Source organism: Microtus ochrogaster, chromosome 8 (assembly GCF_000317375.1).
Source record: "Microtus ochrogaster isolate Prairie Vole_2 chromosome 8, MicOch1.0, whole genome shotgun sequence".
Classification (NCBI taxonomy): Eukaryota; Metazoa; Chordata; class Mammalia; order Rodentia; family Cricetidae; genus Microtus; species Microtus ochrogaster.
Genome location: NC_022015.1, coordinates 13952861 through 13968105, shown reverse-complemented (window position 1 = coordinate 13968105; position 15245 = coordinate 13952861). Strand labels below are relative to the sequence as shown.

General features: G+C 40.8%; 1 protein-coding gene across 1 annotated transcript in view; it reads right to left on the bottom strand.

The window, feature by feature from the left end:
- The window catches only part of Usp31 (ubiquitin specific peptidase 31), a 65680-nt gene that overhangs the window by 16761 nt on the left and 33674 nt on the right, over window positions 1-15245 (bottom strand). The window contains exons 8-13 of the mRNA XM_005351139.1: window positions 13396-13573; window positions 10373-10484; window positions 9822-9916; window positions 7201-7278; window positions 6269-6398; window positions 1825-1944 (exon numbers count right to left, since the gene is read on the bottom strand). Of these exons, the coding sequence (XP_005351196.1) occupies window positions 1825-1944; window positions 6269-6398; window positions 7201-7278; window positions 9822-9916; window positions 10373-10484; window positions 13396-13573 (713 nt within the window). The remainder of the gene's footprint in view (window positions 1-1824; window positions 1945-6268; window positions 6399-7200; window positions 7279-9821; window positions 9917-10372; window positions 10485-13395; window positions 13574-15245) is intronic.

Here is a 15245-nt window from a genome sequence, read left to right as displayed (position 1 = left end):
AACCCTTTGGAATATCCTTGAAACCTAAAAATCTGTTGAATGAATATTATTGCATGTTTTCTATGTCCAAGAGAACATTTAACAAACTAATCAGACATGGATGTGAACATTTCAAGGATTTATGATGGTTCTATTAAAGGAAAATATACACTCACAGGAGAAAAGCTCCTGAATGGGGGTCAGGATGAAGCACAGGGCCTTACTGTACTGACAAGGGCAGCACTGAGGCTTGCCAGAAGGAAGTGATGTCACCAGAACTGAGAGTGAAGAACTGTGAGTAGTGTGTAAAGCATGTTAGGAAGGGCAGTTAAGAAATCAATTAAGCCAGGCAGTGGTGGCGCACACCTTTAATCCCAGCACTCGGGAGGCAGAGGCAGGTGGATCTCTGTGAGTTCGAGGCCAGCCTGGTCTACAAGAGCTAGTTCCAGGACAGGCACCAAAAACTACAGAGAAACCCTGTCTCGAAAAAAAAAATCCAAAAAAAAAAAAAAAAAAAAAAGAAAGAAATCAATTAAAAGACTGCAACTGCAACCGCAACCTCCTGAGCAATAACAGAAAGTCATTTAGTGGGAGGGTGACAGCAAACAGGAATAGATACACAAGGAATCCATGGAAAAGCCAAGTCAATCTGCACAAGTGGCTACCTAGATTAGATGATAAGAAGGAACGTCAAAGACACTGCCATTCTGAGTCTGGGATTCTGGAAGGAAAAGTGAAGGAAATCCGTTAGCATTAGGGGAAGAAGACAGAGAAGGCTGGACTAGAAGTTTCAATCAATTTCCCATCTACAGAGCCCAAGCGGGATGCCCAAGGCAAGTGCCTGGGAACTAGGTGTGTCAGCCTTGCTCCATCTTAAGTCTGCGCACTTCTTCATCCCTATTGCAAAACTCTATCCTAAGTCGGCAGCAGCCTTCATGATGCCTGCAATACTTGAAACTTTTCATCTGCTACCCACCCAACAGTGAAAGGATCACTTCAAAATACACATTTGGCATTTGCTGCTTCTGTTCAAAGCTCTTCACTAAAATCTGACTGCCTACAAGGATATGTTTGAACAACTGCTCTCTATCTGCCTTTCTCTTCCATCTTAGCTCCCATCATCCATCTTCTGGAGTGTGTCACCCCACTGCCTTGTCTTCAGCCTCGTCAGGCCCCAGGCTCAGCATAAACTGCTCATTCTGTCGCATGAAGGTGCAGTCCTGTTTCTCCTTCTCATCTAGCAAACAGTTGCTCACTTTTCAGGCACAAACTCTCTTGAATTCAGGCCACAAAGGCTCACTACAGTTCACATCTCATCAAATTCTCTTACAGTGGGGTTGTCTAGGACATTCTTCACCTCAAAAGGTAGACAGACTTTTTGGGGAAAGTGACTCACAAAGTAATACAACAAAAAGCAGATATTTGTATCTATTACTCACTGCCCCCCAACTATATAACAGCTCCATGAAGCAGGGCAATACAGTTTATTACTTTAGGTAGAAATAGGAATTCTACCTCTCTCACAAAGGATCTCTTCTCAATCATAAAGTAAACACCCTAAAACTTAAGAAAAACATTTACAAGTCTAAAGCAAACCCTCAAGAATAAAGTAAAACACATACATAAACTACATGAACAAAATATTCAGGATTAAAGGATCACAGAATAGCCAAATTTTGCTTTAGAAAATATGACTATAGATAGGGTCAGTCAAACATGTGGAGACATTCAGACTGCATTAGTGGGGGAATCTAACAGGGTCACCAAAGAACCCACACAAACCACCAACAGGAGTCAAGAGAAACAAGGTCATGCTAGCTTTCCCCAGTGACAGGATTTTCTCACCTGGCGGAATCTCTTGAGGTGTATAATAAGCACATCAGGCAGAGTCCACAGGCTTAATGTGATGCTCCCCTGTTGCAGCTGCTTACAGTGTGGGCATCGCCATGCGTCATCTGGAGCAAGCTGGAAACAAGGAGCAGACTTCCATTAGGCACCACATAATCAAAGTCTTTGTCATGGCAGACAGCTGAACTACTTTCTTGCCCAGGGTCTGGTATCACTCTGCATCTCTCTGGAAGCTACACAGGACAGCCAATGGGATAACACAATCACAAGTAGCACCTGGCCAGTGTGGACAAATCCAGACGAGTGCTAAACCTCCCTCCCTCAAAGAATGGCTAAATGTTCTTGTTACAGAAGCACTGCAAGTCCAGCGTGCCCTCAAATGCAACTTATCACCTTTAGATCAATATGGACTTTCTTGGTCTAGAACATCATACCTGAGCATATTCTACTACTGCCAACCAAGGTGGAACACAGTGGGCTATCCCAAGCCCTGAGCACTTCCCATTTCCTTCTTCCTTTTAACCCACTGGGTGTCCCTCCATTTCTGAGCCTGACTCTTCTCTACACTAACTTGCATGAACACACCATTCCAAGTTCTTACTCACTCTTACCAACACCTCATGTATCCTAACCATTCTCTCCTCCAGCAGCACCGAACTGTTCCAAACAATCCTCCCCATATACTCTCAATGAGCTTTTCCAAACATCAGTCCAATACTCTATATCCAAAAACAGCATCTCTAAATGGGCGAGTGGGGACATGTAAATTAGAAGTATCAAATGCATGAAAAATCTAGCTAGAGAGGCAACATCCAACCTAGGTCCACACATGGAATGAGATAAGGAAAGCTCTGGGAACAGAAGATAATCCCCACCATAATGTAAGAGAAAGAGCCAAAGTTATAAAATTGGGAAAATGTTTTTAAGAGAAATAACCAACCTCAGAAGCCACCAGGATGCAGCACACCCCTCAAACAATAACAACAAAATATGGAGCCCAGATGCATTCCCTTTAGGTAAGGCAAGAAAGAGTGGTGAGAACATCTGGTCACTAGTGCCATGTACCATGAGGTGATCAAATGACGCCTGAGCAGAGGCCACTGAGAACCTCAGAGACCAGTATTCCTAATTTAAATAAGATAAACAGGAAGAGGCTTTGGGGGGACAAGAAGGCTACCAACAGAAAATCTGGGTAGAATAGAGGAGAAGCCAGTCTAGTAACTTAAAAGGGAAGCACAACTGAAAAGCTCAGTTTTCATGATGATGCAATTCGATTACATTCACAGAAAAAATTGGCAGACAGGAGGGCAGAAGTCTGGGTAAATAGGAATGATCAGAAAGCCAGATGAAAGGGGCCCAGACTATCATCCAGTAAGCCCAGATCTCAAGCGGCATATTAATACTCCCCTTATTGGCTGTGTAGTCCTCACACTTTTGTCAAAAGTTAAGTTTCTGTCTAAATCCCAACATATTATAAACAGATACTTTAATGAAATATAGTATTTATGTCATAGCATCTAATCACTCTGATAGTTTCTAAAAACATTTCTCTGGTTTCTGTACTGACTATGAACTGCTGGAAAACTCTCAGGTCAGGCAATTGCACTCTTGAGTATTCCTAGCCTATCAAGTCTTCCTGGCAATAAAGGAGTTCGCTCTGCAGACATACAGACTTCCTCGTGGCAGGGCAAGATCACTCTCTTCAGCATTCCCAAACTTTAGATTTTGTTCTTTACATAAAATTAAGCCCAATACCTCATTCACAGGACAGTCCAAGTGCCCCCAAATAACTATCAGATCCTCCCTACATCAAACTTTTCTTCGCTATATCATGACTCCAGATGTATCATCCCCACCCTCTCTTCCACCTTTGTCCCAGTGTGCCATCCTCATTAACAGTACACATTTGAAGAGATGAGAAGAGCAACACCAGCATCACCACAGTTTTGGGCACTGTTTTTAAAGCCTCCGTGTACAGCACAACAGCCCACACCCACATAGTACTGATCATCAGTACTGAGCCTGAAGATGGCTGGACCCCAAACTATTGTCACACAACTGATCGCTAAAGTCTTCCTCTATATCTATACTGTTATTTTTAACCCCATATTAAACTTCCCACCACGTTCATATTCCAATACGTACTTACCAAGCACTTCTTATGTGTCAAGCACCTCTCTTAGATGCAAAGATATTTAGTAAGAGACAGACTCAAGGCTCTCACTAGAGCTCACACTACCCTAACTCTCTCTCTTAGTTCTTTTTTTGGGAGAGGGGGGAATTCAAGACAGTTTCTCTGTAGATTTGGAGCCTGTCCTGGAACTTACTCTGTAGACCAGGCTGGCCTCAAACTCACAGAGATCAGCCTGTCTCTGCTCCCCAAGTGCTGGGATTAAAGGTGTGCGCCACCACTGTCCGGCTCTCTCTTAGTTCTTGTGCTCCTGCCACACTGACTACATTTCTTTTTCAACTATGTCAAGCTCCTTTCTACCCTAAGACCTTTACTTCCCTTATATGGTTGTTTTCCTGCTCTAGGGTATGAACAAAATGAAGGCAGAACCATTGCCTTGGTCACTGAGTATTCAAGTGTTTTGTTTAGGACCCAATAAATTACAGGTTCTTGATAAATCTGTAAATGAATGAGCCTGTAGACTCTAGAGTCTAGAGCAACATGCCTTGCCTGCACAAACTCCCCAATCCAAAACAGTGAGCTGTTTTGTAGATCAAATGCAACCATTAGTTCAACTGCTAACCCTTAAGCTTTGTCCTGTTTTAAAAAAAAAAAATCTCAAGTCAACTTTTAACAACACCCAGCGAAGAAGACAGTGAACCAAGAGTCTTCAATCAACCAGCTTCAAAGCCAACTGGCTATTTTGTAATTAAGCTAAAAATTGATAAGCACTTGTCCTTTGATAAACTATTTTTGAAGGAACTTGCTACAGACAGGTTGAAGGGGAGAACTCAATGAGATTCTGAAAATTATTTTGAACTATTTGAAGAAAATTTATATTTGTTACAGTATGACTAAGGGGCCTATGTCAGGCTAATTTCAGTCCCTATTAGACCTATCAAGAAAGGTACTGGGCACCAGGTCTTAAGTAGCAAACTCCTCATAACAGAAGGCACTCATTCACTTTAAATGAGGTAAAATAGAATAAAGGAGTTTTAAAGTCCCTTCTGGTCCTGAGGTACCTAATTCCATATGTCCAGGAGCAAAAGGTGAACTAATAACCAAAATTATCCTGTTATGGTTTAATAAAGTATTCCCTGAAGGTACATGTACTGAATGTTTGGTCCCTGCCTGATTAGACTATTTTTGTAGATACTGGAACCTTGGGAAGGATCTGGCTGGAGGAGGAAGGTCACCCAAAGTAGATCTCTGGGGTACCTTTCCCCGGGGCCCTTCCTTCTCTCTCTCTCCTTGTTCCCTGCCAACCATGAGTCTAGCAGCCTTCTCCTCCACGCACTCCCATCTCCAGGATATTCTGTCTCCTAAAAGACCAGGAATAAATGAAGCAAAGGACCATGGCCTGAAACCATGAGCTAAAGCAGATCTTCCCCTCTCATGCTGATTATCTTGAGTATATCAAGTGTTCTGTCACAGCCACACAAAGTTAGACTAACACAGATCATGAAAAGCAAGATTAGATGAATTCTACACACTCTGGTCAAGATTTCCCATAGGCCTGAGCAACAAGGAAACTTATCCATCCATCTATCTGTCCATTCAACAATTAAATATTTACTGAATCCCCACTATATGTAAACCACTATGCTAAGTGGTCCAGCACACTATGATCCAACATAACATGATACGTGCACTGCTCTGTACTGGAGCCACTGTTACTGAGTACTTGAGATGGAATTTACACAAATAAGGAACCTAATTTTTCATTTTATCTGATTTTACTTGATTTAAACTTGAAAAGGTCCTGACACCTATTGTTTAGAGGACATGTGCACTAAATTGAGAAAAGTCGGGTTGTGTTGGTGGCCACAGTTGTAACTTTAGCACTCAAGAGGGAGAGGTAGAGGCCTGCCTTTGAAACCATCCTGCTCTACACAGCAATTTTTAGACCATCTAGGACTATATTATGAAACCTTGTACCAAAAACAAAACATCAAACAAAACAAAAATAAAACAAAAAATGTTAAGAAAAGTGTTCATTACTAAGGAAAATAACTTAAGACTTCCAAACTGAAATGAACAAAAAATATATATTGATCATTAAAAATAAAACAATTACAAAGGCTCATTTCTACAGCACTCCAAATACTCAAAAATTTAAGTCACTCCATATTAAAGCCCTAAAATGACTAACACTAAATATGTATACCCACTTAATGTGTAGAGCCTATGGGAATGCAAACTCCTGGAGCATGAGATATGTTTTCCTGGGCAGGACTAATCTCACTGTCATCTTGAAGACCTGCATCTTACCCGTTCTTCTTTGGTGTAGAGTTGAAAACACTGGGATAAAGTGCAGGTTTGTGGCTGATGATGATGCTCCTTCTGCAGACGGACACTCTCTGCATCAGGGATATATTCATCTTCAGTGTTTATAAACAAGCTGCAATTCAGGGGATAGGCAGTCTTATAAAACAGACACGAGAGCTTTTCAAAATAGCTATGAACTCATAACCCATAAATCAATGCATAAGAATATAGCAATTCAACTCTCCTACATTCCAAATTATTTTTGGAAATTACTCCATCTGCAAAGTTATTTCAAGAGTTAACTTGGAGTTAGCTTTCCTCAAACTGTCCATGATTGTGCATATTTTGTTCTTAATTGTGTGTATGTGTATCTATGCGGGTATGCACACATGAGTGTAGGGGCCCACGGGGGCCAGAGGTGTCAGTTCTCCTGAAGTTAGAACTACAGGCTATTGTTAGCCTCCTGACACAGGTGTAAGAATTGAACTTAATTCTTCTGCAAGAGCAGTATGTGCTCTTAACCAGAGCTTGCTTGCTCTCTCTGTCCATGCTGCTTAAATCATTCATTCTTGTCTAAGGTATCTAAGGACATGCATTTGACACAAGCTTACTAGCCTACAGCTGTACAATCCTAAACACATCTGATCCTGTCTGCTATAAGCCTACAAGAGCTAATGATCCTGTAACAAAAAAAAAAAAAAAATCCTAGTAAATCAACACACACAGCAATTAATGAACATATGGCTTTTCCCTCAGCAGCAAGTAAATTTTCTACAATTTTGAGCCTTGGAAAGAAGTCAGGAAAAGAAAAAAAAGTGCTTTAATAAAGGGTTAAAACACACATAAAATACTCATTTAATGTTAAGACTTGCATGTTACAGCTAAACTGAAAGATCTGTGTGCTGCCAAAATGGTAATAAAAAAAAAAGACTCACAAATCTTTTGTCTCCTTGTCCCATTCTACTACCAGTTTCACATGAGCGGTGCCACCTGGTCCACAGGACTTTAAGGCCCTAAAGAATCAGAGCAGAGCCACATATTATTTTCTAAAAGAAAGATTTCACTTAAATGTCATTCTATTCTATCTAGAATATAGTCATTATAGAAAATCTTAATAGTTCTTCATCAAAAAATGAGACCAAGGTAGACTCTGATTTTGTACCTAGTTTACAAGCAGAATGGAAAATCCTTAAATTAAAACATTCAATATAGAAATAAGAGTGAAAGAAATTTAGCATCCTGTAAGTTTGCTCGCACACTCTTAGATATTATTTATTATCTTTCCAACTTTTGCCCATTGTCTCACCCACACAGAGACTAGACTCAGTTTCCTGGGAACAGTCTGCTCTCACACTTGCCCAAGTCCACCCCACTATGCCTACCTTATGTCCATGTCAACTCCCCTGTACCTTCCTCCTCCATAAATACAAACCAACCAATTCACTGGTCATCACCATTTTTTGAGACACTCATCACTAATGGCTAATATTACTAAACTTTTATCTTTCTTTTTTTTTTGTTTAACATTTTTTTTATTGAGAAAAGGAAGAAAAAAAAAACAAGTTTCCGCCTCCTCCCAGCCTCCCATTTCCCTCCCCCTCCTCCCACCCTTCTTCCCCTCCTCCCACCCTTCTCCCCTCCCCGCACTCCTCTTCCCCTCCCTCTCCAGTCCAAAGAGCAGTCAGGGTGCCCTGCCCTGTGGTAAGTCTTAGGTCCTCTCCCTCCGTCCGTAAGTTGGATAGGGGAGCACGGAAGCACAATTCTTAGTTAAGGGAGCCACCTTAGGATTGGCAAGAGACTTGAACCTCGAGTGGCTCCCAGGAGCCCAAGGCGATGTCCCCAGTTAGTTCCTTGGGCAGCTGAGGATAGGGAACCTGAAATGACCCTATCCTATAGCAATACTGATGAGTATCTTGCATATCACCATAGAACCTTCATCTGGTGATGGATGGCGATAGAGACAGAGACCCACACTGGAGCACTGGACTGAGCTCTCAAGGTCCCAATGAGGAGCAGAAGGAGGGAGAACATGAGCAAAGAAGTCGAGACCACGAGGGGTGCACCCACCCACTGAGACAGTGGGGCTGATCTATTGGGAGCTCACCAAGGCCAGCTGGACTGAGACTGAAAAAGCATGGGATAAAACTGGACTCTCTGAACATGGCGAACAATGAGGGCTGATGAGAAGCCAAGGACAATGGCAAGGGGTTTTGATCCTACTTAATGTGCTGGCTTTGTGGGAGCCTAGCTAGGTTGGATGTTCACCTTCCAAGATATGGACGGAGGGGGAGGACCTAAAACTTTTATCTTTTGTATGCTGTGAAATATTTTTAGATTTAAATCACAGGAGTAGAAAAGTAGAACAACTAATCCCATCAGAGGAGGAGGAACAATAAATGTTTTCACAGTAAAGGAATTATGGACAGTGTCATATGTTCAAATAATCATCAGTACAATGAAGACAAAGGCAGGTTTGGGGTAGTTGGGAGAGGGATAACAAAAAGACCTGACCAAAGAGAAGTAGAGAGTTCAAACTATGGGATACAGGCTTTCTTTACCTTCTAGATCACAAGTTACCAGGTAAGGGCAATGACCAGGGCACAACCAGACCATTAGCCTGGAACACTTCAATCTTTGTGAATGAGAGTGTAATTCGTTTATCATTTACTTATTTATTCATCCATGCATGCATGCATACACATGTTTGTGAGCATGTGTGCATGTATGTGTATTTTCTTTATTTTTAAATCTTCCTAACACGAGTTACTTTAATTTGAAGAAAGCTCATAGAATACTTCTGTGCTGGCTAATTTTATGACAACTTGTCACAAGTTAGAGTCATTAGAGAAAAGGGAGCCTCAACCAAGAAAATGCTTCTATAAGACTGGGTTGTGGGCAAGCCTGTAGGGTATTTTCTTAAACTAGTGATTGATGTGAGAGGACCCAGTCCAATGTGGGTAGGGTCACCCTGGGTAGGTGGTCCTGGCTTCTTTAAGAAAGTAGGCTGAGTAAGCTATGAAGAGCAAACAAGTAAGCAGTACTCCTCCATGGCCTCTGCATCAGCTCCTGCCTCCAGCTTCCTGCCCTGACTTTCATCAATACTAAACAGTAATGTGGAAATGTAAGCTTCGCCAGACTTGCTTTTGGTCATGGTGTTTCATCACAGCGATAGTAACCCTGACTAGGACAACATTGTACCTAGTATGAGCCAAAAGTAAAACAAGAACTTAATTTCTTTTTCTTTTCGGTTTACTTGTTAGTTTTTAATTATTTGTTTGTTTGTTTTACATCCTGACCACACAGTCCCTCCTCATCTCCTCCTAATTGTTCCCTCTACCCCCTTATCCAACCCTCCTCTGTTTCTGTTCAGAAAGGGGCAGGCCCCCATGGGTATCAGCAATGCACGGCAAATCAAGTTGCCAAGTACTTCACTTCTAAATGGCCTTAAAGAAGTTAAGACACTTACATGGAAATTATACCAGACATCAGACATTACATCAAATGTTACATGAGCACATGTGAGATTCTTGAAAATGGTTTTGTGTTTGTCTTTTACCTTTCTACTGTCGGGTGGCACAAGGGCTGTTCTTCCTGAGGCAGCAAGTAAGTTATTCCCACAACACTGACCACACGCAAACTGAATGGACATACCTATATCAAATGACAAATGAGAATTAGGCTGGACTTAGGCAAGAGCATGCTTCACAGTGGCATTTCCAAAATACATCAGATACAGCAAACAGCTCACCTTACAAAATACTCCTCTACTTTAAGTACAAGGCACTCAAATGCAACTTATTTATCAAGGATTTAAATATTCCATTGCTTTCACTGAACACTAATTTAATGGTCTTTTATGGATACCTTAGCACAGTAATTTTTAAAGTTTACAGATAGAAGTTCTATACCATCTCGTGCTGACCATGCCAGCTGTACTAGAGAGGCACCATGACAGGATACAATATACACAGCAGTTCAAGGGGCCTTCTGCAATAGCAACTTCTTTCAGAAACTGGCCGTAAGTCCCAACAAAACCAGTTTCACTGTACTGACTGCTGCTTCTGAGTAAAAAGCATGCTCTACTGGAATAGCAAAATGCTTACAAACCTGGATGCTGACAGTAGGCCTCAAGAAATATTTCATCTTCTCCAAGATCTCCTTCTGCAGAAGGTCCCATGCTACTGTCTTCTCTAGGTGCAGGACAAAAGGCAGTCCAAATCTACCATACAAACAACAGGGTCACCTTAAAATACAGCAATCCCTTGTTCTTGGTTTTTTTAAATTGGATCACAGTCTAACTGGTTTTAGGACAGTTCTCAAACAAAACAAAAACTAATAATGGTACTCTCACAGAAGACAAGGTCAGAAGAACTGCTTAGATCTCTCAGGTGAAGAAATGGCCTCTGTGAAGCACAGTTAAGCAGTAAGGGAGCAGAGACTGTGAACATGACCAACCATGTACATCAAAAAAGTGTCAGGAACATGCAAGGCTAGAAGGTCTAAGAAGCAGGTAGTCACATCCTGGTACTGACAAGATAGGCACTATCAAGCGACACCTGAAGTCACTTCCTAACTAGGGCAGAAGTCAGCTAGGCTCTGCCAAGTTCCTATACCACATAAGAGACAATACTATAGTTCTCAGTCTTAGCAACATCTGAAGTCACCAAAGGAGCATCAAAAATCTCTGTTGCTCAAGCCAGCTCCAGAGATTATAATTAAGTCAGTCTGGAATGTGATCTAGAACTGAGGCTTTTCTGAATATACCTCAGGTAGCTCCAATACACAGTTAAAGTTGAGGACCATTGTTCTGGCCTCAGCTTCAATTCATGCCCTAGTTGTTCAAGTCTATGTTTTGATCCCTGAATGTCTCCATCTATATACACCCAGATGCAGACCACACTCCCTCAACACAGAATACCCTCTCCATCCTCCTATGTTCTCTGCTGCCCATCTGTATGATACCCTCATTCCCCACAAACCACAGCACTAGCCACTGGGTTATAAACACTGCCTGACTTTCCATCCTCATGCGCTGGCTAGGTTTATATCAACTTGATACAAACTAGATTCTTTTTGGAAGAAGGAATGCCAACTGAGAAAATGCCCCATCATATTGGTCTGTGAGGCATTTTCTTGATTAATGACTGATGTAGGAGGGCCCAGATCACTGTGGTCTTGACCTGGTGGTCCTAGATAAATGCCATAAGAAGGCAGGCTCAGAAAACTATGGTGAACAAGTCAGTAAGCAGCATTCCTTCACAATTTCTATTCCAGATCCTGTCTCCAGGTTCTTGCCCTGACTTCCCACATAGATGAAGTGTAACCTTGGAGCAGTATGATAAAAGAGACCCTTTCCTCACCAAGTTGTTCATGGTCCTGGTGTTTTACCACAGCAATAGAAACCGCTATTTAGACACTTTACTAACAGACTGATGGCTAGAGAGAAATGTACTTACCTTAGCAGCCAAAACAACCAATTCACATAAAACAGAAGCTGCTGGATGAATCAGTCACAGCATGAATGACAAATCTAACTAAAAGATGAACTCAGTGAAGACTTGGGTGGATGCCGAGTGGTAAAAGAAAATCATTCGTAAAGGCCATCTAGTGACTTATTCACAACAGTAACACTGAAGCTATTTGCCTGAAAGTCTCCATGGATGAAACAGCTTCCTATCACAAGACAATGATTCCACTCTAAGAGCCTGTTACCACAAAGGGGATTTTATAGGTCTCAATTCCATAAAAATACTACAAGCTCCTTTCCATTTATTATCTTAAACATGTCACACTCCTAGTCTGCATTGGGGCCCCCTCTACATGGGACCTCTCCCCAGATGTTCCCACAGCTCACTCCTTCTCCTTGGGACACATTCCTTCCAGTGAGACACCTTCCTGTGCTCTGGTTCTAATGTAGACCCAGGGCCTCTCCTTCACACACACTACCATTTTACCCTGTGTCAGTGTCTTCAACATAGTGACAACTACCTGAGGTTAAAAGTGTTTACTACGTTTTGGTTGACCTATCTCGGATGTCAGCTTCATGAGAAAAGGGAACCTCTACATTCCCAGGGTTTAGAACAAAGCCTGAACACTGTAAGTATCAACATTCTTGTTAATATCATTAATACATGTGACATTTTTATGTTTATGTTACCACTCAAGGAACTTATTTCAAAGTGAAATTTTAAAAGGCTCAAATAATGACTATCCTGACTAGTAAAAACAGACAAACAAAACAAAACAAAAAACCCTTTGAGTCCTTCTGAAACATATTCATCTGCAGTTCCCATTCAGGAGATACTTCTGTGATAAAGCTACTTTGAAGATATTCTATGGTTCCCATAAATTCTTAAAGAGGGCATCAGAGAAATTTGAGAGATTTTTGATTCCCGTATTTCTAACTTAGAATGCTGAATGAATAATGGTGCCATCTGCCAAAACAGGAAATATTGGAAGAGAAAGATAATGAGTTCAATTTGGGACATAAGTCTAGGAAACATGTATCATCCAAAGAGATATGTTAAGACTTTTTTAAGTTTTAAGATACAGGTTCAGAATTCTAAGAAAAGCCTAATACACACAGGACATAAGCTCTCAAAATCTAAGCAAACTTTTTTCTTTTCTTTTCTTCCTTCCTTCCATCCTTTCTTTCTTCCTTTCTTTTTTTCCCCAAGATAGGGTTTCTTTGTGTAGCCCTAGCTGTACTGGAGCTTGCTCTGTAGACCAGGCTGACCTCAAATTTACAGAGATCCACCTGCCTCTGCCTCCCAAGTGCTGGGCCACCACAGCCCAGCTTAAGTAAACTTTAAAATAAGCACCTTTCAAATACTAACACACTAATTTTATATCTTTTCCCTTCCTAATACAACAAACTAAACCAACTTATACAAAGATTCCTTCTGAATAACAGAATAGAAAATTAACTGCAGCTAGGCATAATGGCACTTGGGAGCTGCTAGAGCATCAGGAGTTCACGGGTAGCCAGGGACACAACGAGTCCCTATCTCAAAACCAAAACAAAACTCCCACTAAAAGTAGATTTTTTTTTTCATCCCTCCTTTCAAAAGATTTTAAAGCATATAGCCTCAAAAAAGTCAGTATTTGTTAGGAAATAGTCTGGTTTTTACCTTTTCCCTTGCTGCCCTGTACAGGCCCGGTTACACACAAGCAGAACAATCTTGTCGTTTGCCACTCTGGTGGGCAAGTCCACTTTCCCTTGTTTTGCTGCTGTTGATGGTGGGGAAGATAGTCTGTGATGATCCAAACCAAATTTCAAGTGGTTTAAATTGTTATTTAAGTGAATGCCTGAAACAGAATAAAAACAGTTCAACTTATCTCTTCAAGATTCTTTTCATTTATTCATTACAAGAAAAATAGAAATAGAAATAATAAGAAACTGTCATTTTATAATTTAAACCACAATCAAAAATAGGGACAAACACTCTACTATGACATTACTCATCTAGCCATCAGGCTAGGTGTCAGCATTCATCGTTTCCTTTAAAGTAGGCTTCCCTACCTTTAAAATTAGAAATTGGAATTTTCTACAAGTCAAAGTCAGAAAGTTCTGAAGCTCAAGTTTACTGGAATAACCCACAAATATAACTCGAAGTTAGGTCCAGTAACCAGTCAAATGCATTCCAAAAGCAATGTAGACAACATTTAGAATCATCTACAAGGTTTCACTAGCAGTTTCCTGTCCCTGATTATCACAACGAGATAAAACTGCACTTACTAATCCAGAACTGTTGTGAGAACATAACTAGAAAAGATCAACCCATATTAGCAAGAACACAAATGCCTGACAGACAGCACAAATCTTCAGTGTTCTACAGCAGAGCTTCCTGTTATTCAGGGTCATCCATCCAGCTATTCAAGACCTATAACAAGACTCTGTAGCTAATTAATGGCAATATCTGTTAATCCCTTTACTCTTTCAAAAGGATGTCACTTAGTGAAATGTACACTCATAAGAGGAACAGACCTTTCTGCCAACACTACGAACAATAATAACACTAGAAGAAGAAAATAGAAAAGTTTATAGAAAAGCATTCACAGCACAGTTCTGGCAGTATGCTAAGTAGCCAGCAATCCAATAGCTGCTGTTAAGATGCAGCAGCATTATAATAATTTGAATGACAGGTACATAGGTAATATCAATATAAACTCCAGATAATTAAATATGTAAAAAAATCACTAGAAATTAAAAACCTGAACTTTAATCAAGCTACTTAAAGAAAGAACACATTTTAGGCATAAATACCATAAAGAAATCCCAAAGAAATAAGAGTAGATATCACTTTATAATCATTTTAAACTGTCATGTGGAAAAATAAAGATAACAGAAACCAAATCTGAAACAACAAATTACCTCATTCCTGGCAAAGGTAAATGTATGAAGTGATCAGGATTTCTAGTGAGATAAAGGGATGCTGTTCAACTGCTGCCAAGATCCGCTCTTCAAATCACAGCCTTGTGTTTCCTAACAGATGGGCCCTGGGGCCAGTGATTTAACCTCTCTAATTCACAGCTGTCACTCCCAGAGTGAGGAACATTCTCACATGTTGCTACTGAGCACTCATAATGTCTCTACATCATAGTCTAACAAATGCTTCAAAGTGGTGCACCCTTCAACAGAGGCATGTTCTAGAGAGAGTATGAGAATCATTAATGTACAGGAACTCAATATGATAAGATAAACTGAAAGCACTCAAGGAACAGGGACTGAACTGGGGGATGTTCCAGCTAAAAATCAGTAGCTGGACTCTTGCTGCATATTAGAAACTGCTAGGTATAAAAAGATAAACCATCACATGGCCAGCACTCCAAAGAATGCCAGTATAGTGAGAGACAGAGGAAACAGATCGTTTCCATATATGCATGCCAGATGAGCAGTCGCAATAACTGGAGCTCTGTAATCCAGAGAGTTAGCCAACATGTCCTTTGCAGGCCCATCTACTTCAAGTCTTGGTTCCCA